Below are 25594 nucleotides of genomic sequence, written 5' to 3'. Positions count from 1 at the left end.
AGAGAGAGAGAGAGAGAGAGAGAGAGAGAGAGAGAGAGAATTGGAACAAACAGTACTTCTCTTCTTTACTCACTTTTTTTTTTTTTTTTGGGTACTGAACTCTTTGGGCTCACCCACGACTGTCATCAAATCTGTAATTCAGAGTGCCAACTGAGTAGAGACAGATCCAGCACCTGATGGTATAAGCACAAATAGTCTGTGCTCACTTCACTGCTCACATTCCTCACTACTCTTACTATGGAATGGAAATGAAAAGGTGAAGAGGCCGGCATACGAGCATATTCATCTTTATTGTCACATTTTATTAACAATGCATTTATCAAAATGTAAAGCTGTGCCTTCTTTACAACATGTACATTATATACAACCTGCTGATATGAAGTTTTCAGTCCATGATTGGAACATATTAGACTTTACACATCAACTGATAATACCTTTTGTTACTTTCACAGTTGTACACATAAATCATTTTTTTCCAGCACATTCCAACTGTAGTTGAGGTTTCAGTATTATTACAGCTCATGCTAAATGCTTAGTGCTACATACATTAATTGTTTTGTAAGACATCCTCATATGCCGAACTGCAACACGACCCAATCCAGAAATGTGGCATTTAGGTTGGTATGATTGACAAGTGATTCTTGGAGCTTGTGACAGGTCCTGGAGCTGGTCCTTTTTTTGGAAAACTTTTTAGTCGCCTTCCAGACTGGTTATTTCAGCCTGCCCACTCTCCCCAAGGAGACACAGCAACTTGGTATACGCACTCCTGTTACACAGAGAGACGCGTCACATTCAATAAAGCATGCTGCTACAGAATATGTCTAGTTGCGTATGTAACACCTGCTTTTTGTCTAGACGACTTAAAAATAGTTTAAGGCGATGAATGCTGTCTACATGGCTTCCAGGATGTGATTCATGTGCTTGCTCACCTCAAGGCAATGTTCTTGCCCACTCCTCTTTTGTGTTCGGTGTTTCTCAGACTGAGAGACATGTTGGGGATGAGAGCTTGAACCACAGTGGGATCTAAAACAGCCACCATCTCCAGGACGCTGTACACCTGCCTGTCGTAAACACCCTCATTCTCCTCCACAAATGACCTAAGACCATTGGGATGACATAAGCAGATAAAAGCAGGATGTATAAAACAGGTGTTAATGTAGAATAGTTACTTTATTATGGTCTGTGCATCATGTGTACATTTTTGTCTGAATCACAAATGATAGTATAGACAGTCAAATAATTTTTTAAAATGCCCATTGTACAGAAATGTGAAGATGTGTACAGACTATTATGAGCAACAAAATGCAACAACACCACACAGCTCTAATACAGGTGCAGATATTTATCGCTACGCATTATAGTCAATTACCGTAAGACAGTGATCATCTGGTCGCACGGTCCCTGTGTTGATGCAGCGGCGCATCGCTCCACCACAAGCTGTAAGGCATCTGTGCTCGTTTTCCTCACTGCACATATAAAAAAAGCCCTGTGATATTACTGACATCATTATCCAAGTGAAGAGTGGTGAAAACTGTGAGCATTAGGTAAATGTTTACAAAATGCTTATTGATAAGTACTGTGATTATTGTACGCATTAAGGAGATGCCACACAAATCCCAGGCCTGGTCAATTATTATGTGAAGATCAATCAAAGCTGAGGTAAAACACACTTTTACATACTCTCCTATTGCTGCAGGTCATTGCAACATCAAGGAGAAGTAGATTGTTTGCATAACTATGGTTCTGTGAGTAGAAATAGTGACCTTCTCATGCTAGGAACACCTGCTGGACTACCTCATCAGTGCTTTCTGACACTACAGTGCACAGTTTCCTCCTCACCAGATCATCTTCCTGACATCATGCTAAACTGTGGTCATAAAAAACCTCTCTTTTACAGCATTCAATTTGTTGTCACATTCAATAATTACATTATAAAAGGTCGACTCCCAGATTGTTAGCCAAGCATATTTCCAAGATTAACTGTCTGTTACAGTATATTGTAATGTATCACAACAATTATGTTGCAATGCACGATGGCCGAACCACAAGACACACTAAGGACACACTGAACTGAAGGACACCTTGTCAATTACGACTTAAATTTCAGCAAATTTATTTCAGACTTAGATTACCTCAAAGTAAAAAAAACAAAAAAAACAAGAGTCTCTCAGATTCAAACAGTTAATCTTACCATGTGGCTCATTGACCAGCATCACACAGCGGAGCAGAGAGGGAAGAGGCAGAGTGAGGAGGGTGAGGTCTGAGTCGTTGTTTCGTCTCAGAAGCTCCAGCAGGAACATCAGGACTGATGCGAGGCGAGGAGCAGGGGCATGGCCTTTGAACTGCAGGAAGCTGTCGCTGTAAAATCACAGGGGTTCAAAATTACTTTAAGTTCTGAGGAAGAATCGTATCATAGTTTAAGAAGTAGTTCATGAAGAAACAGAGTGAAAAAGAGAGCGTGAATAGGTCTTTGATAGAAAGATTAAAATTGAAGCAATTAAAGTTGGTGTTGGAGTTTTTCTGTTTCAGTCACTCCTGAGACACTTCTTGAGTTTTTGATTTGTCAGAAGCGTTACTGAAATATACTCTAGATATAAAAGTCACGTCAAAGTGAGGTTACTTGTTGGACCACAGGAAAATCACATCTCAGTTTTAGGGGCCTACCGGAGCACTTCTAGGATGGTTCTCCTCAGTGCGGCTCCCCGGACGGTTGGACTGGCCTCACAGGCGGCCAGAAGTACCGGGTGGTTGGCAATGACGCCCATGGAGGGTGAGGCGGGAAGGAAATGGTCCAAATATCTGCGAGTAACAGAGCCAAGCTGCTGCTTGAGGTAAGCACCCTGGGACTGAGACACACTGGAGGCCACTGACAGTCCCTGCAGGAGAGTAAATCAACATTCCCAGAGCAGAGGAATAATGAACATATAGCTGACAGATGAGTGATGAGTTTTCATTGGTGTTGTTATGCTTTTTTTTTTAACACCAGCACAACACAACGGCTATGTGTTTGAACTGCTCAGAAGAGTCATGTTTTAGGCATTAACCCATAACCCTTCTGCTTGAGTATGGGTATGAGTTTGCGTGTACTGTATATGTTTGTTCCAACCTGTAGAAACAGAGGCAGGCTGTCCCTGAGAGCTTTGTCCTGCTGTGTGAGGTTGTGAGGAAGCAGCAGCCCATCCACAATGCGGAACAACAGCTGCTGTGCTTTGGAAGTGACCAGCAGGGGGCTCCAGTGCTTCACTATGCAGCCTGGATTGTATAGATTAGAGACAGTCATTGAGTCAGATACACAACTGGAATAATTCCTTATTCCAGTCTGTAACTCAAACTACACTGTAATAGCAAAGAGAGCTTTGGGTATTGTATGACATGTTTTACATATATGGACTTTTGCCCTACCGACAGCCCAGTATGCCAGCTTCAGTCCCTCCTGGTTCTTGCTGACCAGAGACGGTTTAATGTGTTTCAGGATGTCACCAATGTATTCCAGGGCTCTGGTCACCATAGCTGAGCGTTCAGACAAAAGCTGCAGTCCGCTGTATACACTGCCTAGAGCCTGACACCATGTGAGAGCAGATAAGGACAGACATTTATGGAAAAATTTGCATGTAAATGCAGGTTGCCATCGCAGAGACCAGATATGACAGTGATATACTTAGAATACATCACTTATAGTGCAGGCTCATGTAAACGTTTGGGAATTTTAATTTGACATGCTCACTACTATATTTACTATAGTATATGTTCCAGAGACTCAAAGGTGTAAATCATAGCCCACAACAGCAGTAGGGTAGCAGTAAGGTAAATATACAAAATATACATACATACAAGACTTACCACTGTTAAGACCATTAATACACGCCTGTGTGTTGATCAGCTGTGAGCGTGCATTACCTTGACAAACATCTCCAGGGCTGAAGTGGGCTCAAGCCTGGTGGCTGCTGGATGGAGGCTCGCTCTTTGCAGAAGACTGTCCACCTCTGGAAGCCTCAGCACAAGTCGGGTCAATTCACACAACTGTTGTTCCACAGCCCGGCCTGCAGACACAAACACTTCTGGTTCTTCAAACGGAAATGTATTCCATCTCTATTAAGAGATGGCAGCCAGGTACACATAACATACTACCAGAAAGGGAAACTACACTTCTAAAAATCTCAGGAAAAGGGATAGGGTCCTGGCCTGAAGGGGAGGTGGAAATTCTGATTGAGATTGCACTCTGTGATTATGATTTCATGCTAAAAGTTGTTCCTTTAACAGTTTATAAAGAATAAAAGTATAAATGCAATTGAAAAATTAATGTTATGTGTGATGTCATGAAAGTGATTTATCGCTATGTAGGTTGAAGATTGCTGCTGAGCGGTGTTACCTGTTCTGCTGTCAGACCCGTCTGGGTTCTTGTGAAGGTGCTGCTGTAGAACACATCTGAACCAGGCCTTCACTGACAGACTTTGTGCCAAACTCGACGTAGCAGTGCTAGAACCACCGCTCAGTGACGACACCAGCTCACTGGGAAAGATAGAGAGAAGAGGATTCACTGAATGTAATTGTAACATCTGTAGTTCTAACTGGGTGAGGTTTAAAGATCTGGTCTACTGCTGATGAAAATGATGAAGAAATATCAAGCATTCAGTAAGTGAGTGGCATATTCCTGATAACCAAAGACAAGCACAATATGTAAACAGCAGGAGGTGAAGGATCTGGTAAAAGTCACATTTTATGCCTTGTTTTGTTGAAGTGCTCACAATTTTTGTATTCTCATAGGAATGTATATGCCAAAAGGTCACACAGTTTTAGTAAAACATTAATAAACACTGAAATCCCCTCGTCTCTACAACACATCAATACCTCCTCTTATCACATTTCTAAGATGATGTACAGTTTTTCAGTGTTGCAGGATAGAGAGAGGTAAACATTTTTATGTGTGAATTGAATCATTACTTCATTTTATAACCTGCATTTTAGCAAAATCAAACTGTAGTGAAAGAAGGCTTAGCAGGCTGGTCTTCCAATCAATAAACAGGAGGTGTGCCTTTGCTCTGGCTTTATATTCATGTGTAGCACCTTAATATTACTTGGTAATGTCTGAAAAGGAATTTTGAGGCCCAGATAATCCCATTGTTTTGAACCCTTGAATGTAATTTTGAAGATGCACTGCGTTTTATTTTCTGTTTTGAGGCAAGAATGCAATTCCTTCATCAATACCTATTTTCACCATACCAAGGACACCCCCTGTCTTAATTGATTAATTAAGCTGTTATACACTTACAGGACATGTGGAAAACAATTCTGGTGAAGTGCTGTGCACCATGATGAAGCTTGATAGTTGACAGGAACACAGGAGTGCATTATTCCCATCTGACTGACCTGATTTTTTTCACATTAGAAGTGATAAGATGAAAATGTTTTGTGATTGAGGTGAAGGCGTCAGGGGCAGATCCAAAGGGCCAACTCTACCTGTTTTGGAGCAGATGGGGAAGGTAGCGAGTCACCAGAAGCGGGTGAACCATGTCATCCCAGCCAAAGCATTGCATGATGGACTGGACTGGGTTGGGTTGAAGGTCCTGGGGGGCAGAACTCGGTAGATCAAAGGCCAGCAAGGTAAAACCTGAGGAAAATAAAATTAGGTCAGTTGACGATGATAGAAATACATATTATAAAGTTATGAATCTCTTTCTGTCCCATGCTCTCTGAATCTTTACATTCTTAAATTGTCCTAACATCCTTCCTTTTGCAAGTAAAGCCACACTCCACTCCCTGCCTTCAAAATTCTCTCAAGTCTTTCCCTTAGTGTAAAATGGCTACATCAATATTTAATATCAGTCTTCAAGAACTCATATTGGTTGAAACTCTTTATTGCTCTCCCACACTTGCATCGTCTTTTCTTCACCTCTCTGAGTGTCTCTTTTTCCTTCCACTGGGTGTTACTGACCTGCAGCAGCATCTGCCAGCTGTGCTGGAGGGGTCTGAGAGAGGCGTAGGCTGCGCAGGAAGGGGAAGAAGTGTGCCCAGAGAGCGGCTGCTACCGCTAGGTGGCGCTCTTTCACCACACTGTTGGTAGCAGGCGCCCAGGCCAGGGTGGGCGCTGACTGGACACTGCGCTGATGGACCCGTCTGGAAGGACACAGGCACACATTCAGAAAAGGGAGAACAGATAAACAAATCTATCCAATGCAAAATCCAAACACAGCACTCCCTCTTGTGTACAACACCCACACCCCCTCAACACCGCCCTCTACTTTTTCAAATCCTTTTGCTCCCCTGTTTCTCTCTTTCACTCCTCCTTCATGTGTTTTCCCTCTCTTCTCTCCTGGGGGATTACTGGGTGCGGCGGTGCGCTGCAGTGTGGAGCAGAGCAGGGAGGAGGTAGATGTGGGGAAGGAGAGAAGGATATTATAGGCATAGAGTGGAGCCTAATGCTGATCCCCTGTACACAGACTATACTTTGGCTCTTCTGGCTCATCCCTGGCCCTGGCCCCAGCCGCTACAGCAGCCCCACAGTGGCTGGCATTAGCCCAGATAAGCAGCTGAAGGAGCTGTAATCTCATTTAGACGGGAGATGATCCTTCTGTCCCCCTCATTCACCCGGACGGGGGTGTGGGGAGCAGGGTTTAAGGTGTGCTGGGGAAGAAGGAAAGGATAGAGGAACTAGCAGCCCCCACTTCTATCTCATCCTCAACCATGCACTCTAGTCTGCTACTACATGCATACACACACACCTCTGTGGTGCCTTCCCTTCCAGCAAGGTTGCATCTAATCCAGAGAGAGCTGAGACAATCGATTAGAGTCTGAATTCATTAGCCTCGTTACTACTGCGGAATGGGCCTTTCACACCCATCAACCCTCATTGTACAAGACATCGTCAGAGACCCCACTTAATCCTCCTCACTGTGGCTTCTTATGTTGTACACACAAACACGCACACGCACACAAACACTCAAAGGCAACATACCATTAGGGACCACAGTTAAGCCTTCCCTCAGCTACATCCACTAGAAAGACACGTAAAACCAAAATATAGCATCCTAATAACGCTAGACAGACAGAGACACATCAAATACACACGAGGGCATAAGTTGAATTTACTCCGTGTCCTCTTTCACCTTACTTTGCAATGCATTTCTATGTGATGTACAGGTGTTTTTACATTTCTCATAATACACCTAACAGTAGTTGTCCTTGACTGTGAAAAGAAAGGCTCAATATCCACTAAAAGGTCTTAATGCTCACAAAGGGAAACGCTTCACTGGAAGGCTTGTATTTTATCAAGCCAAGGAGATGGGGATTAATTGTTGTGCTGAAAACAGATCCAACAGGGTGTGCCAATGCCAGCTCACCTCATCAACCAGCGACGCTGCCACCACCCCCCCCCCAAAGCAGAGGAGGGTCATGGGAAGAAATCAAACTGAGGAATTATGCCTGTGACTGGCTTCTTGCCTCAGCACCATGACGATGGCTATCAAGAGTGAATGTTCGAACCCTCCGCTGCCTCAACCGTTGGCAGAATAATTGTCTTAATGTGTGCAGATTCCACATGGCTCTTAATAGACATAATGATGCACAGGCTAAATTTGCCAGGCTACATAATTATCCATTAATTGTATCACAGAAAAAGCATTAATCACAAAAGAGATACCGAGAATTGCCAGGCCAAAGAATTATGTTTAATTTGGCGGGACGAATTGGAAAGAGAGAGCATGGTGTTTTTTTATTTGGTTAAATGGGTCAGCGTGGTCCAGGCCATAACACAGAGGGCCTCTGGGAGTTCTCTTCTTCTCTCTCTGTGGCCATTAATGTGCAAATGTGTGCCTTCCAACCCCAAGATCTAAGATGGGAAGTTTGGGAATTAGCAAAGCTGAAGAGATACTGTGTTACGGGAGCCTGGCATTGAAATAAGAAAGGAGCACACCTGGGTTAGTATTTCACTTTAGGTGTGGGGACATTTGTGTAGCTTTGTGTGTGTGTGTGTGGTGAAGAGTGTGGAATGTGTACACTAGAGAATCAAAGCAATCATACACCTACATGAAACAGTGAGAGGGCATGGTAACGCTTAATTTTAAAGTGTCCTTATCTTGTGGTTCAGCTCATTTAGTAGCCTTTTTAAAGTAGTGTAGGTATAAAGCGTTGGCACTACTTTGACTATTTACTAAAACTCCAAGTGAACACAGTATATATCTATTTAAGAAAAGTTAACTTAACAAGACAAACTCCAACATGTTTTTGCAGCACTGAGTATCAAAAAAGGTTGTTTGATAATAAATGCTTACTCAGATTTATAGTCTTCTTTGTGTTACCTTTCATTGCAGTTTCTAATTGAAAGCTGCTCTAATCTATGTTTCCCTGTTCAGAATGGGTAAAATGACTGCGTGTAATGTGAAAGGTGTCGCTTGAGGTGATGAACCCATAGATAATTATCAGCTGAATATTTTCTCACTGTCCTGTTTACAGGCCCCAAACTTTACTATTTTACTCTCCCGGCTGTCAGAGTTGTTTCCAGAAGCTGCAAGCATCCCATTTCAGCAAAATTGCTCTAATTATCAGACTGTATGCTGCCTGCCCAGCACCAAATGACAGACAGACAACGTTAACAACTAGCTGGAGCACACAGCGGAGCATGAAGCAGCTCAAAGCTCATTGCTTTGCTCAGGAGTTTGTGCAGGCCACAACAAAGCTTAAAAGAGTGAATTTGAGAGTAAATTGACCAGGTGGCCTAACCTATGACTCCAAATGACTCAAAAATAGGCAAGTGTTTGCAGTTATATGTTTAAAAGTTAATGATATAACAACTTTGTGTACACTTTCCCCAAGTGAGCAAAATTCTATTATTGCAGGTTCATAGAAACTTTGCACATTTTGGAGTGTATTTCATGCAAGCAATGTTCTACTTGCGATTAGATTTAGCCTTAATGTGAAATGAAAAAGCATTCTGCAGAAAGTTTGATTTTGTTTATAAAAGCAAGGTATCAGAAAAAAATGTTTTAAACAATACATCTTCTTGCTTGACTTTACTTTCAGTCATCACACTTGATTTCTGTTGGGGATTCGGTCTAACATTGCCATCATGGATAAACTGGGGCAAAATTAAAATGTTGGTTTTTGTCCAGGTTTTCAAATACATTTCTAACATAGTGGTGGAATTGACAATGCAAAGTTTGTTTTAAAGAACTATACCTTAGCACACCTATGGTTCAGGATTATTGTAAACAAGTTGGCTGGCAACAGCTTCTTAACACCAGATTTTATTCAGAATCTACAGGGAAAAATACACATTATTTCTCTGTCCATGCCTTTCAACTCTCACCTGATTTCTGTCTGCTGCATCCTCTGTTCCCACCTCCACCTCCCCACATAAACAGACACTGTTTCAGTTGTGGCTCTCTGACCTTCAGCTGGGGTCGTTCATGTAACGAACACCCGTGTCCTACAGCTGAACCCGTTCTGACGCCCTACTGACCATAGTCTCTCAACACACCCACCGCACTCTGCCATCCTCATAACGAAAGGAGGGTCCATGGAGGATCCCCTGGGCCCGTAACTCTAATCAGGGCTCCAGCAGCACCTGGCGAGGTTGACCTGGGGGCCACCGGACCTCCTGAGACTAACAGGGGCCTCAACGCAACACAGGTTCTTTACAGAAACTCATTCCTGCTGACAGCACAATTCTCCTATTGTCAGTATGAGAAGTGAGTAGACTCTGGGCTGGGTTGGGAAGAGCAGAAGAGATCTCTCTCCTCTGCTGTAGCAACTTATCAGATTAATAAAAGCTTAGCTTGGCCTTTGCCAGAAAACATTTGTCTGAATGTGTCTACTATCTGTGAGGCAGCGGCTATCATTGAATGATAAAAGAATGAGAAACTGAGTAAAGGTTTGAGATAGCTGGTGAATATTTCCACCAGCTCACTCACCTGAGCTGTGCGAGGATGATCTGCAGAAAGCCGAGCGCAGAATTCAGCTCAGATTGGCGGCAAGCAGGCAGCAACCAATCAAACCCTTCATTGAGCAGCTTTTCCTCTGATAGGCTGAGGTTGGTGCTTGTCTCAAACACCTCGGCCACACCCTCCAGGTAAGAGCCAAGTGGCCCCCAGAGGGCAAGTCTGCGAGAGACCTCTGTGGTCTTGTTGTAGAACTCCTTTGCCGTCTCATTAAAGGAGGAAGCCAGCCAGGTAGCCTGGGCACCAACATCCAAACCCCTCTCCTAAAGCAAATAGCAGATGATCTATGAGAAAAACCTGAACTTCCTAAACGGTCGGAAGCCTTTACGCTGTTGTTGATAACCAAGCATACCTGGAAAAGCAAGAGCAGTGATAGTTGACCTCTCCAGACGAGGGTGCGGTGTGCAGGAGGGCACTTAAAGGGCAGACAGCCAAGCAGTTCACAGGCTCTGCCGGCCACATCCTCCAGCTCTCCCTGCCTGGCCACGACCAGAAACAGCAGCAGAAAGTTCATGAGACCTCCCTCTGACAGCTCCTGCATCTTTTTCGAGGAGAACTTAGCGTAAATCCTGAAAACACAGGGAACAGAAGAAAGAGATAGGACAAAGATTTTCAAATATTTCACAAACGAGGGACAACCAGAAGCAAAAGTGGTCTGACAGATTACAGTGTCTGCTCTTTGCAATATCACTTAATACAAAGCAAGAAAATTGAGTTTAAAAAAAAAAAATTCCTATTTCAATTGTTTCTTCACTGACTGATCAACTTGTCAGAGGTGATTTGTTCTTCTGAAACCCCCGACTTTAAATGCTGACTAACTGAACTTTACACCCCCACTGTGCACCCCACCACCTGCCTCCATCACCCTCTCAGCTCCAGGGGAGAGGCTGGGCTGCCCAGTCTGTGTGTGTGTGTGTGTGTGTGTGTGTGTGTGTGTGTATGTGGGTGAGAGAGAAAGAAAAAGCAAGTGAGTGAGTAAGAATAGAGAACCACCCAGCACGCTGTTAGATCCTGCGGGCACTGTGGAGAAATGCCTTTAAAGATCATGTTAAATGTCAGAGACACTCAGACACACAGCAGTAGGCGCTTGGTCCCTCTCTCTAAAGCCAAACCAATTTACTGCAACACCAGAGAGAGATCAATAAAACCACACACACACATGCATTGCCACACATCCAGCTTGCTGTTTGCTCGCCTGGCAGGAAAACACAGAAGGCTAGAGCCCCCCCCCTCCACGCCCTCCCTTCCATCCCACCACCCAAACACAGATGCAGCCCACACAGGTGAGTAGAGCTGCTGTTTGGGTCAAAACACAAACAGCGAGCATCCCAAGACAAACTCAGTGTAAGAAGTATGACTGATACAAAAGGAGTGGAGAAAAACGAGAGGGGAACTGGGAAAGACTAGGTTAACACCAAAACCAGCTTAGTTACACCCACAGAGGACTATAAAAGGAGAAGGTGGCCAAGCATGCAGTCAGAGCGTGAGGGGAGGGAGATTTAAATAGATGAATGGGTAATATGTAACAGGGATATAAGCAGCGCACTGGGAGGCAGCAGTGGGGATTTTCTGTGTTCTCCCAACCTGTCTGTCTGTTTGTTTATTCCGGACAGCTTTTTTTTCCGGAGGCGAGCAGATGCTCCTAACTCCCGGCGTTGGAGATCAACATGCTCGCAGTCGATCCCATTAATGTGGTCGTAGCGGGTGTCCCGCAGAGCCTGGCCAGGATTGGGAACGTTGCCGAAACGTTGTAGCAATACAGTCGCATCACGCCTCCTCAGGGGGAGGAGGTAGTGGTGATAGTTTTGGTGGAGGGAGGTGGAGGAGGGGGGACCTGGACCTGTCCCAGCCCAGCTTGGCTGTTGCCAGACTGCCTACCACCCACATCCCCCCCGCTCCCCACCACCCAAGCTCCCCTCTCTATCCGTGTTGGAAACCAACACAGCTTCGTTAAGGCGAATTAACCGCCACGCTCGTTAGCTAATTAGCCCCCATGTCTGCAGCGCTACTGAGCACATTCCAGACAGAGGGAAGTCATTAGGCGGATTTATCTACGGCTGCCTCTCTCTGGCACCCAGCCGGCCTGGGATATAGGATGGTCCAGCGCTTGGTTCTGATGTGCACATCAGCTTGGACTCTTCTCTGTGATTTTCTCTTATTTTCTTACCCAAAGACACACATTCTCCTTCTATTTAACAGCCTCACACACTCTGTAACCATGTCTAGGGAGCAGGTGCACAGCGTGTGTGATTGTGTGTGCATCAGTAGGAGGCTTCTTGGGTCTGGCCTGTGTTGAAGAGCAGGTGGTTGACTCCTGAGACACCTGCTTCACTGGTGGGCCTGAGTAAATATCAAAGACGCACTGGGAGACTGTGGTGCACCTGGCACACACACAAACAAGACTCAAATACATGATAGTTTGCAAACACACTCATGCTGTGTGTGTGTATTCAAGTATGAACCCACACACACATAACCAAAATCCAAACAGCACCTTCAACACATCACACATTTGAAGATCAAGTGGAAAAAGGAATCCTATGAGGCCTAGCCCTGATTAGTAATAATTTCTGACTCCAATCCAAAATCACACCTTATAATGTTCATAGTGTTGACATGGCTGTCTGGTTGTAAGACCTACTTTTCAAGGTGGAAGCAAATGTGAAGGAGCGAGAACTACAAAGCTTCCCAGCCTTCTCTTCATCCTTACCTCCCTTTGATCTGTCTCTGTGGGACTCCACCAGCCCTGTCCTGGGCAAGGCACAGGGCCAGCACTCGAAGGAAGATGTGGAAGGAGTTGGCAGAGCGATAGAGCTGGGTGTATCCTGGAGACCGGAGGGGAGGAGGGCTGCAGCAGCTGCGGGCCTGCTCCAACAGAGCTAGAGGCGTCTTGCACAAAGTGCCCAGGCCAGACATCCCCAGCCAGGGCACGGTGAATGAAGCATTCTGGAGAGAAGTGACAGAATATAATATAACTGTAAATAGAAAACTGTGCTGCACAACCTTCTTAATCACATGACAAACAATTAGAAGTGTACTGTGAGTAAAAAAAAAAAAAAAGTTAAAATGATTCAGTAGACAGAATTTCAAAAAATGGTGGTAAGGTTCAATGCCAATGTAAGCTAATGGTGGTCTAATTGCAGCAGATATACTTAAAATGAGGCAGAACATCACGTTATAGCACATATAGTAAAACACATTTCATAATTAAAGTGCCCATGCAACTTCATTTCCTTGCTTGCTCTAGGTTTGTCCTCACCAGGTTCTTGCTGTAGTAGTCCCAGAGGGTCGAGACAACGCTGGTGCTTGGTTCCCACAGCAGACACAGACTGAGGCAGCAGTGGACATGCATCCTGACCTGCTCCTCTGCTAAACCTCCCTGTAAGTAAATACGCACAATAGGCATGTTGTTGAAATTAATATTTAAAATAGTTTTTAATAATTATGAATTCAAAAGGTTAAAAATTGATGTGTGGCTTGAAGCAGTGCTGACCTTGGGGTTACAAGTTAACTTGAGCAACTCTTCCACAAAAGTCCAGTTATCTCCCAGATGTTTCTGCAGGTGCAAGCAAAGTAAGATGCAAGATACACTTAAAAAATACACATCACTGGCTGATAATCACACTCTAAATAAAAATGTATGCTGTCAAAAAGTGTGAAAAGTCAGAGTTGTCATCATATAAATGAGCTTAAAATAGATAATTCCTGCAACTAGCACACCTTTTCTCTCTGCTCACAAATGCAGTCTCATATCAAATTTTAAAATGATTTCAGAAGTGAAAGAGTCTTTTCACTGAGCAGTAAAATGTCTTCAAAACCACAACTTCATTCCAGTATTAATTTGGTAATTCTTGACGTTGCACTACCTGAACAAAGTACACATATTACAATATTTTTACAACAGAGTTTCTTCTTAAACAATATTTTCAATATGTGGGTGTAGACTAGGGCTGCAAGGTGGAGCAGTGGTTAGCACTGTTGCCTCACAGCTAGAAGATTCCCGGTTCGCGTCCTGGTGGGGGCACTGTGCTCTTTTCTGTGTGGAGTTTGCATGTTCTCCCTGTGCAACGTGGGTTCTCTCCAGGTTCTCTGGCTTCCTCTCACAGTCCAAAAACATGCTGAGGTTAATTGTTGATTCTAAATTGTCCGTAGGTGTGAATGTGAGTGTTGTCTGTCTCTAAGTGAAGCCCTGTGATAGACTGGTGACATGTCCACGGTGTCCCCTGCCTTCACCCTGAGTCAGCTGGGATAGATTCCAGTCCCCTGTGATCCTTGTGAGGATTAAGCAGTGTAAAGACAATGGATGGATGGATTTTTTTTTTTTTGCTGTACTTCTTCAGATAATGATTAATTTTCCTGACTTCCTGGTTATAAATGCAGCAATCAGTATCCTACTCTGTAAAACACATTTATATTCATGCCCAGACTATTTGTAGTGTAACATCCCAACATATCAGTATTGTGACTCTTAGTCTCTTACCTCATTCTGGATGGTGCCGTTCCGGCTGTACTGGCCTAACATTGCTAAATGAGTGACCAGCCACCATGTGAATCCCAGAGGGTCTTTACAGTGTGTGGGCAGACCACTGAACTGCTCAGCTGCAGGCTTTCCAGAAACCAGGGGCCTCAGCAATGAGTTCATGTAGCTCCAGAAAGACTAGAGGGAGCAAACATTGTTTAATTGAATGTGAACCATGTCATACTTTGATGTGCGAGTGTAAAAATGTGTGTATTTTGAGTTACCTACCTGTGTGTGCAACACTTTATTCCTGTATTCCAAAAGATACATGAGCAGAACCCATAGTTCTTTGGTGCAGGTGCAAAGGTAATGGTGGCTGCTTAGTGCCTCTGTAGGCCTCACCTAAAAAAACAACAGCATCCATTCAACACACAAAGCTAGTTAGCACTTTCAATGCACAACTTCTGTCTAATTTCTGCTAACCTGATAATAATTATGGCAATTAAATCACACTCACTGCTATATTTTCACGAAACAAAAAGATTTAAAAAAAAAAAAAAAGACAAACAAAAAAACAGATATACTATTGGTACATCTGGTGAGAAGCAATGAGCCACCCACCTTGCTGTATTTGCCTATGGCCAGACCAGTAAGGTCACACAGCAGATTGCACAGGTGTTCGTCAAACAGACTGATATCAGTCAGGTTCTCTCCTGTCAGGTTCACAAACTGGTGGGCGTACACAGCTTGGCCTGGGGAAAAGAACAAGTAAAATAACAAAAAGCCTGTTTCCATGATAATAGAATAATGGATAATGGAATGCAATATGATAAAATAAACACACGCCACATTTCAATATCTTTAGTTCCCATTTCCTGAGTATTTTTGTGCAAACTTACCTTGCATCTTGTGACCAAGTAGATGAAGGATTTCCAAGACTGACCAGTGGATATCAAGATGAAGGTGTAACAAATGCCAGGAAGGAGGGAAAATCTGTGGGAGGAATGCAGAATGCCAAGTTCATTTTGATAGAAGCAAATCAGCTGGGTGGTGGAAGCAATAAAAAAAACAAACAAACCCCCCCCAAAACTATGGTCGTACAAGTCATTGCTGAGTTGAACAAAAAAAAAAAACAAACAAACCCCCCCCAAAACTATGGTCGTACAAGTCATTGCTGAGTTGACATAATTTCCATTGCCTCGTAAATCCTAAGTACAGTCGTGCCATCCTCACATTTGCCGAACCTGTTTCAAAGCCCTACATCCTTTACAACAACCTGATGCTTATGTAAAATGCACTTTACATTATATCTGTGCTGGGGTCACATTTATGCAGGCTAACCAACGTTTAGCAGTACCTTTCCGTGGTTCTGTATAGTGAAGGCACTTTGAACATTAGCAGGCAGGTCTTTGAGTCTTCCTATGAGGAGAGTGATACCCAACAGCTCCTCCAGAAGAGCAGAGGGTAGCTGAGCCTCCAACTCCTCATAAGGATGTGAATAACTGCCATCTAGGGACCTGGAAGGCTCCAGATATCTGAACAGACACAAAAAAGAGGACATGTTCATCAAAAAATATATATGTTAAAGCTGGTGAACAGATGACAACACTGTAATACATTGATAAAAACATCTTAGTGCCACTGTGAACATTAATTATGTAGAATTACCTGTACAAGAAGACTTTGACATACTGAAGAAATAAGACACACTGTTGTCTCAGGTCGTCTGCTTCATAGTGGAGGTTACCTGCTTGACCTAGAACACAAAAGTGGTATTGTAGGCAGTGCTGATAACTTGCCTGTTGTATCAGAAATCAGACATGACTACAACACAAGAATAAAGCAAATTGATCTCTATGGTGAAGTCATTTGCTTGAACAGTTCAGCAGAGCAATGACTGTACTTGTTTAAGAACTGCAGACAATTATAAAAAACATACACATTATACACAGACTTACCAAAGTCATGGGAGCTGGACTGTACTAAAGTCTCCAATTTGAAAAACTTTTGTCTGAAACATAACAAGCACACATTAAGCATACATGAGAAATCACGCTAACAGTTACTCAGTTAATAAACGTTTTGCTGCAGTGGCAACAGATATTAACTTAAATATATATATATATTTTAAAAGCAAAAACATTTGAAATCTGTTTTTTTGTCTTCACTTACCTGAACAGACCAAATAGAAGCTTTGTAGATTCCACCAATGCTGTCTCTGTTACCCAGGGAAAGCCAAAGATGTCCACTGTGTCTGTCTCATAGTCTGCAGGAGCCGGGTCAAGACGCAACAACAGCCTACAGAGTGGATGCATTGGCAACGGTAAGAGTATATTTGCAAAGGTTCTTCTGCCAGAGTGACTATTGCTGCAACGTTAATGGAACGGAGGCAACTGGAGTTTCATTTGTGTTTGCTCAAAGCAACAAAATTAACCTCCGATTTAAAAAATAAATTAAATTTAAAAAAAAATCAGCATTAATGTGTGTTTCCCAAAAAACTTTATTTTGTAGAAAAATGCACAGATGCTTATGTGGGCAATTTTCAGCGGGACTGTTTCTCTGGCACAAAATAGGCAGGAGGAGTGAAAACTGCTGACATTGACTGTACCGTTTCAGGGAGCCTCTTGCTGTGTATCCCTCTGTGGAAAGCGCTCCGGTGGGGTCATCTTTAACTTCAGAGCAGCGGAAGCATGGGGGTTGGGATGGAGTCAGCTCACATAGGCTGTCTGCTGCAAAGGGGGAGACTGGTGGGGTGAGGGACTGGCTGAAGTCATCTGCCATGCTGTCATGAATCAGTATCACCTTGAATGACAAAGCGCAGTGGAGAGATATTACAAGAAAGCTGATTTTGCTAAAAATGAGGTAATATGCCATTACACACAAACAGCCATTCACGTACAGTGTTGAGATGATCCACTAATGAAAAGCAGATTATATGTAAGCATACCCTAATGTTTAAAGAAACATATCAAATAGTTACTGTACATCATACACTCAATAACTTTACACGTTTGATCTAAAGTACTATATTAAAACTACCACGAGCAGTCACACAATATTCAGAGGATAGTATCGTATTTTGAGTTACATACGTGACTTAATTTGTACTGACCTGTATACTTGAGCTAGCATTTCATTGTGCACATAAATAACATGGCTCACCTGACTAAATAGCACGACACAATGAATGTAATAATCAGTAGCAGTTATTAAAGGCGTATTCATTCTTTTCACCCCTCTCTCTCTCTCTCTCTCTCTGTTGATGCATTTGCAAACAGATAAGTGAGCATCTTTATTACGTTAGCCTAAACTAAGCTAACTTTCGTAGTCACGTTATGTTTACTGCACATACAGCGCTCGTACAGTAAAGTAGCAGGAGTTGTAACACCGAAACCACACAAAACATCATTCCCAAAACACACCCGTTACTTAATCATCGACTAACCTTGTATTTGTGCTTCTTATGTAGCGTAATATTGGGTTTATTCAAAGCAGTAAAGCAGAAAGACTGCCGCTGTCATGCCTCCGTTGTTTGGGTTTTCAGGCTGTCGCGCGCCATCGCTTCACGCATGCGCAAACTCGCTCCGCGCCCGATGATTGGTCGGAAGTTTCACAGTGGGCGTGGCCTAGTCCCTCCAGCGGCTCACACAACAAGAGTTTTCACTGCAGAGTGCTTCCTCCGTCGCATTGTTTCTGCGGGTAGAGTTTGTAGTTGTCGCATATATTATATTTAGAAGTGTTGTGGTCGTTTCTGTATTTCTCAAGCGGTGTGTTGAAAAGCAAACTAAATTTCTTCTGCACACCAGTAGCAATGCTTAGCTGCCTGTTAACACTGAAAGTAATTAGCTAAAAATGCTATTTGCTATATGTTAACACAGTTCAAGTCGAAATTCAGTTCTTACAAAAAAGTTAAATACCTCAGACAGTTAAAGACTTTAGAATACTGTACTGCGACGATATGTATCAAATGTCTCAATTATTATCTTTTAAACATTTTTTTAGCCCTTTGTTCCTGAAACAGAATTGAATTAAAGCACCTGTTCCCTGACTTTTCCACAAGCTATGTCACACACGGTTCCCCTCTGTTTCACGGCTGCGGTTCCGCCCAAATTAATACAAAATAATGCAGTTTTTTAAGGAGAATTTTAACCACGCTAACCCTAATTTCCATATGCAGATCTGTCTCTCCCAACAGTCCCTCTCGCCATCACATCATTTCTTGCATTCTAATGCATTCTCACATCTTTACAAAAAATCCCCCCTTCCGCCACACGCCGTGGATGTGCGCGTTTTGTCGACTTACAAATCGTTATTTCTGCACGTTTGACTTCTCCAGTGAGGAGATGCACGATACATGCGGCGTTTTGCATGCTTTAATTTGCATCTTTTATTACCAGGAGTCAGCGGAGACAGTAAAAATGGACGCGTCGGGAATTTTTTTTTTCTGTCTTGACGATGCATCAACCTCCCGCTCTGCTTTCAACAGGAGGCGTCTGTGTGAGGGCTCTGTCGCCTGGATGGGAAAGGTAAATGCTTTTCTTTTTCTGTTCCTACGCTACAAACCCATTCTATCCTTTCAATGCACTGTGGTACACGGAGGGAGTGAGATTTGAACCTGTTTCACACACACACCCCCTCCCCTCTCCCTCAAATGAAGCCGAGCCTCATTTCCAGGCTTTCATGCACTGGACCAGGTTGAATTCTGTTGTCTGGACAAATTTCACCACAGTTTAAGACTCGAGACTAACAATGTGGTGACTGTAAACTAGATTCACCTCCATTTTTTCTGGATGCACTTATTAATCCACATCATCCCCTCCCCTTTTAATAGCAGGGAGGTATAAAAGGATTTGATGCCTATAATGGATGCAGTGGGACTTTATTATGTTAAGGTGATAACCTGGTGTTGTAATTACTTGCAGCCTTTTGAGGCTTCCAGATAGACTTAATGAACTCTGTGTAAAGGAGAGAATGCTGTAGTTAACATATGGATAACTACTGACTGCTACAGAAGCAACATCTGTTGAAACCAGAATCCACACAGTAAAATGTAATAATGGCCGTAGCTGTACACCTCTACAGGTGTTTCCTATTCATACATGATTAGCCCCCATGCATGAAGTATCTGGGTGGAGCTCTGCTCAGAATATACCTTTTGTCATTGTTAGATATTTTGACTTGGTAAAGCAAGACAATTTCACCTGTAAGTAATACTAGTACTAATTCCTCTGGTGTTTTAAAGTCCCCCCATAAACCATATTGGAAACAAACATGCATAAAATCTTGCATACCTAAATGGGTAATATTAAAACTGTTTAAATGCACCTGCATTCCACGGAGCTCCAAAACTGACAAAAAGTACCAAAAGACTGTCAGACCACAAAATAGAAATTAATTCCTTTGGTTTATGATTATACAGAGTTTAATAGAATTTTTTTTTAAAATGCTTTAACCATAATGTTTTATTTGTCCTTGTATGTCCAGGACAAGAACTGATCAATGTGTTCTCATGTGACATCATTAGTTAAACCAACTGAGCACCAACCTTTTCCAGCTACCTAGCTAATTGCTGCTAAGTTTCGGCATAAAGCTACACTAGCCACTGCACATGGAGTGGAAAATATATATGAGAATACTTGTAAAAGTTCTCTGGCACAACTGGAAACAAGGGGCTTAACTCCCATTTTGTGAGCACAACTGTATCATATGAAGCCTTGTATTACTGTTCATGAAAATTAAATGTTTGAAGCAATTAAAGAGAAAATGGGAGGAAAGCTGGCGATTTGTTGCTTCAGGACAATGCGCCTGTCCACACAGCACAGGGTTTTGAACTGTTGTCCCATAAACCTTACTCATCCGACCTGCACCATCTGACTTTTGTCTCCCAAACAGAAATCCCATTTGAGTGTTCACCATTTTCAGTATGTTGATTGAGTCATCCATTCTGTTAAAGAGTATCTGGAAGCTCAAAATGTGACCGTCTTCCGCAAAGGGATAGTGAAGCTTGAACATCAGTGGACCAAGTGCACTGAAGTTTAAGGAGACCATGTTAAAATGTAACTCAAAAACAGTCTTCTTCCTGTGATGATTTCTGGTGAGGCCAAGAACTTTTTGAAGTACCCTCGTATATATCATACTCAAAATCAAAAACATGTTTCAGCTGCTGCTTTGTTTACAGTCATAACAATGTTGGCAGTAGCGGAAGCAATCCATCACTGTCTGAGAGCACCTTAACCGTCCTTCCGTAATAGGTGTAACAAAGCTAAGAGAAGGCTCATTAAAGTTTGAATCCAACACACAGTCATGATTGGTGGTCTAATCCTTGCAAATAATTAAAAACACTTGTGATCAGGCTCTTACTCCCATTCATGACCCACTGCAAGGTCAGCCACAGATCAGCTGCTTGTAGAGGTGCAATGCTTTAATCAAGGACTTCTTGCATTCCATCTAGAATAGTAGCCGAGCTAGAAACGAGAAAACAGCTAGCCTGACTGTGTTTAAAGGTGACAAAATCTGCCGACAACCATATAGCTTTAAAGGTCAGTTTAATTCATACACAAATCATAGTGTAAAGATGTTAAATCAGAAACTTGTGGGAAGTGCCTGATTGTTTCTTGGCAAGGATCAGTAACAATCTAGAGTCTCTGGTTTTTGATGGGCAATGTGTCCCACGTATTAAATTATCCGATTTAATAAGTTTTGCATTTCTGTCACTGTATTGCTGATACTTTGAGATGGGAGTGATTACCCTTTTTATTGTGTTTATTGTCTTGATTGATGACACAAAGACAAATTTCCTGCTCTGATGAGACAAGCAGTTGTTATTGTTTTATTGTGAATATTGTCTTAAATAAAAACTGGCCCTCTTGATATTTTAGAGTCTCGCTGTTTAAGCCTGACCTCAAAACAGCCATCTGAAAAGTTTGGTTGGACTAATAATAATGTGGACGTTGTAAAATAATGTTATCCTATGACCGGTAGTTTGACCTCTGAAAATCCTGTACAATACAATTTCACCATTAACTCCTCCTCTTTAAGGAGTATAGTCAGAGGCCTGTAATGACTTTGCATAATGAGTTACATTCTTTTTTTCATTGGGTCTGCTTCCTAAAAGATCTCTGTATTGTACAGGGGCGAGTGCTAGTCTCTTTTATCTCCAGAAAAAAAACCCTTGTGGCTACAGTTTGATCAATTAAACTCCTGAAAGGGCCCCCTCCCTTTCATTCCTCTGCCTGAGAGGAATATAAAGTTATCAGTCTTCCCAAGCGATATGAGGATGGAAATAAGTAGTTTGTCTATAAAAATGTCCAGGTACTTTATCAGCGTCCCAGTAGGCCTCGAGGCCCTGACACTGTTCAATGTGGCTCTCCAGTACGCCAGTCTCATGTGCTCCCTCACTCCCTCCCTCTCTCCCTGTCTACTTTGTCTCTGCCCGAGGCCGGCTCCTCGCTGGGTGGGGTGTTCGCTCCCAGCCCAGCACCTCAGCGGGATTGACTGGGGCTTGAGCCCCAAGTGAGGTTATCGATTTCAATCAGTGGCTTGGAAGATAGGAGCTGAATGATGCTGTAGACTTAAAACAGTGGTCAGCTGCATTGTTTGTTGTTTGAGGGGGAAAAATGCTGCAGGAGGATGCACTTTGCTTTTGACGAGAAGTCAGATAAAGACACAACAGAATTACTTATAGGAGGAGATATCTTAATCTTCTGATTTTGAGTTTTACTGTATGTTTGTGGGTGTATTTTGCAAGTAAAGTGGCTGAAAAGGACTAAAAAGGAGCAAAATTTCAGACTGCAAATGTTGCATCTTAACAATTAACCCTAATCTTCATGACTGATAAATATATTCTTTTGATAAAATGATTAATTTGGGGAGGGGGGGCATAAAATTTGAGAAAATACTAACAATTGAAATTACAACAGCTCGAAACACAAATGTGTTTAGTTTAATATCACTGAACATAAACAAAAAGCAAGAAATTTTCTCATTTGACAATTTTAGCTTTGTTTGTATAAAACGTGACTTAAACCATATAACATCTACCACTTGAACAATTGATTACTCAACCAATACCTGCAGCTATGTACATGTAACCAAGTTGAGCAGCCATTTGTATGAACAGTTGACATACATGTAGGAAGCAATTGGCTAAATGCAACACTTCAGTGAATGGTTCTGCTAATTGAATTCAATATAAACTAATGCATAGAAAAACAAATTGACCAACTTCACGGATCAACAGTAAATGTTGATTGCATAATCTGGAGAAGGGAGTGGGAGTTTCAGCAATTAATATGCCTGAACACTGCATTCTTCCAATAATACATTGGGTGTTTTACTCGCTGAGTAGCTGGTGATTAGACTGAGGTGACAACTTTTTGTTCCGTCATTGTTAACAGGAAAGTACATGCATAAAGAGTGACTGATAAAGTTCCTGTTTTGCTTAAAGAAGGAAGTTAGTTCACACAATGAGAGCACTGCAGCTTTTCTGCTCTCAGAAGCATTTGCATCAAGGCCAGGAGATTAAACGTGTGGGTTGGGAACTGGAGAGAGTGTGTTGTCTCGCTTGGGGCCCCCGATGCCAGAGTTCTAGCTTTCATCGCGCAGGGTGAAAGATTTCTCCTGGACGTTTCACTCTGTGTGGCTACAGGTGGGTGGTTCACATGCTGTAGGTGGCAGCCACAGTGGATTTAATGCAAAAGTACAGAGGAGGTGGCTGTGGGCAAATTATTTCACAATTGCCAATGTTCAATACTCTGCACTGAGATGCTGAATCCCACACTCTATAAACTCATTTGTGTAGTTAGATGGTATTTGAAGTGTTATGGTAATATTTTATATCGTAGGTGTTTGTATTTTTCTAATATAGATATATGCATTGCCAGTGCTTAGACTTAGACATTCTAAAGAACCGATGAAGAGTGAAGATATCCAGTGGGATGCTAAATACTGCTTCATATCAGTTTGCAAAAGTAAAACGATGTCTGACATGAAGAGCAGGAACAAATTCATTATAGAATCATTTCCGTCATGTTTCAAGCAGAAATGACAAATGCTTGGTTGGTCCAGCGTCTCATATGTGAGATTTTTCTTTGCCATACATCAACGTAATCTGATTGTCTTTGAATGTTGTACTGCTGGTGGAATTAAATTAAAATATATTACAATTTGGTAATGTTGTGATTCTAAGAGGGTTTTTTGACTATTTTCCCACATTTTACATATAAAACAATCAATCAAATAAACCACAGACTGAGTAAGGATGAATAATTATTCCATGCAGTCCTCCTGATAATGCTTTTCTTCACTATGTGATGCCGTTTCATGTCAGTTTTATGGAAAGCTTGCAGCAGGATGGCTTACTTTCTGCTGAATACAGACTCAAGTCATCATTATGGAATGCAACAACGTGGGCTATTACTGAAAAAATGATCCAAACTGTACACGATTTACATGAGTGAATGCATTTTGATAACCAGTTGATCCTTTTCTCCTAAATCTTCTTTCAAAGCCTCCATGTTCAGTACAATTGTGCTGGTGTTTGGCTGCCTGCTGCAGAGGAAACTAGTGACCACAGAGGGGCATCATGGGACCAATCGCCATGTTTTCTATGCAGTGCAAATGGATGGAAACACCAGAGCAGCCAGAGCTCTGGCCAAGCAGCACGGACTGGAGTTCATACAACGGGTCAGTGCATGTTTAAAACCTCTGTTATTACCTCCACCTACGGGCCTGCAATGAAATTTTCAAAATCCCTTCACTGAGGGCTTCTTTTTTTTTCTTTTCAAGAGCTGCCAAAGTGCTGACTTCTATTTCCTATTTGAGGGATATCTGACTTTCATCAAATTACAGCAGCGTTTCTGAATATTTCATATCTGATCAAAGACGCGTCGAGTAGGCTGTCCACACATACACACACAAACGTATGAAAGACACATACATGTTCCCAAAAAGAACACACATGCACAGATATGCACACCTCTGTCTCACCAACCTGTCTAGCCTGTGAGAAACTCCTATATGTGGAATAAGCTCCAGTGGAATGTCTTTGGAGATGATTGGGTCTTTACCTATTTGCCTGAGTTTTAATCTGTCATGCTGAAATCTTTCCATTTGTCAGAAGACTAGATGTGATTTATCCACATCAATACTTTAAAGGTTACTTTGGTTGTTGAGTCTGAAAGTATGTCAGCTCCCTCAAAAAATGTTCACGGCTTCACTGAAAAATAAGGGGCTCAGAGCAGGTCTTGGTTAGGTGGAATACAGAAGTTGTGCTTTTTTTTGTAGGAGCAAGTTCAAAGAGGGGGTTCGAGGGTATGAGAGATTTTGAAATGAACTTCGTCTGATTCTCTTGACTGTGAATCTTTCATGAAGATTCACAGTCAGAAATATTTAAAAGGTAAGAGCCCTTATGAATTGACATCTAATCCTGCTGTGCGCTGTTATACTCAGGGTTTTAAAAGGGATTCTTTTATTTAACTTCTTCTTTTGAATGTAAAGACTGACTAATCAACACAGATTCTGAGGATAAAATGTACTATTTAATTAAAAACACTGTGTAAGCAATCCATTGTAAAAATTTCAGGTGATAAAGCACCCATCTACTGTAAGACCGTGAATACAGTGAGAATGACCTATAAAATGCAATAAAAAAAACATGCAGGTTGTTGCATTTAAAAAAAAAAAAAAAGGCAAATCAGTGAAATACATTTCATGCATTTTAACTCTGAATGTTTAGATATTTTATTTGTATTTTTATACTTCTGTGTGGAATTGATCACAGATCAAACTTTCGAAGTGAGAAATCACAGAAAATATTACATCACTTCAAAAAGTCCTCATGAAAGGTTTTAGTTGCACTTCATTTGTCTTCAGTGTAAGGTGCTTTGTTGTCTTTTGGAAGTCCTCAATTTTTTTTGATTTGAACTTACTGATAAATGATACTGGTCGGTGTGTATACGTGCGTTTTGACATTATTGACAAAAGTTAGTGGGAGTGTCCGTTGGCCTGGTGTAGGGCTGTGTGCAGCATTGCCTTGGGGAAATGGGGACGCGAGCTCATTTCAACCTTGGCCCTGCTGCCTCTGCTGCTGCTGCTGCTGCCTGGATCATGAATAAAACATCTCTTTGACCTTTATCAGGAGTGTATTGGACAGTCCACCCCCGTCTCTGTCTTCCTCTCTGCCCGTCTCTTTCTCTCTCTCTCT

General features: G+C 42.3%; 2 protein-coding genes across 2 annotated transcripts in view; one reads left to right on the top strand and one right to left on the bottom strand.

Annotated features, from left to right (window-relative positions):
• Positions 1–271: 271 nt before the first annotated feature.
• mms22l (MMS22-like, DNA repair protein) lies at positions 272–17889 on the bottom strand. Its single transcript, XM_008279161.1, has 26 exons — positions 17837–17889; positions 17000–17193; positions 16564–16689; positions 16350–16402; positions 16060–16147; positions 15749–15926; positions 15291–15384; positions 15013–15143; positions 14680–14793; positions 14413–14589; positions 13426–13488; positions 13192–13311; positions 12643–12878; positions 10285–10501; positions 9906–10195; positions 5933–6114; positions 5458–5608; positions 4370–4509; positions 3898–4040; positions 3403–3559; positions 3107–3252; positions 2665–2876; positions 2192–2358; positions 1370–1466; positions 930–1097; positions 272–766 (listed from the first exon to the last, which is right to left on the bottom strand). Exons 2-26 carry the CDS (start codon positions 17170–17172, stop codon positions 691–693), a joined length of 3699 nt encoding a protein of 1232 aa, XP_008277383.1. The 5' UTR covers positions 17173–17193; positions 17837–17889; the 3' UTR covers positions 272–690.
• A 6015-nt stretch (positions 17890–23904) lies between these two features.
• LOC103355401 (PC3-like endoprotease variant B) overlaps positions 23905–25594 on the top strand; it is a 124908-nt gene continuing 123218 nt past the window's right edge. The window contains exon 1 of the mRNA XM_008279189.1: positions 23905–24075. Coding sequence (XP_008277411.1) covers positions 23905–24075 — 171 coding nt within the window. The remainder of the gene's footprint in view (positions 24076–25594) is intronic.

Source organism: Stegastes partitus, unplaced genomic scaffold (genome assembly GCF_000690725.1).
Source record: "Stegastes partitus isolate 25-593 unplaced genomic scaffold, Stegastes_partitus-1.0.2 Scaffold146, whole genome shotgun sequence".
Taxonomy (NCBI): domain Eukaryota; kingdom Metazoa; phylum Chordata; class Actinopteri; family Pomacentridae; genus Stegastes; species Stegastes partitus.
The sequence above is the reverse complement of the archived record's forward strand: the minus strand, read 5'-3'. Positions and strand labels throughout refer to the sequence as shown.

What these genes read in the sequence shown, in the direction of transcription:
- mms22l (XM_008279161.1), bottom strand. Translation starts at nt 17,172, where the DNA reads ATGGCAGATGACTTCAGCCAGTCCCTCACCCCACCAGTCTCCCCCTTT. An exon ending in CACTGCTCTTGCTTTTCCAG is followed by an intron (nt 10,196 to 10,284) that starts GTATGCTTGGTT and finishes TATTTGCTTTAG; the next exon opens with GAGAGGGGTTTGGATGTTGG. An exon ending in ACCATCCTAGAAGTGCTCCG is followed by an intron (nt 2,359 to 2,664) that starts GTAGGCCCCTAA and finishes GTGATTTTACAG; the next exon opens with CGACAGCTTCCTGCAGTTCA.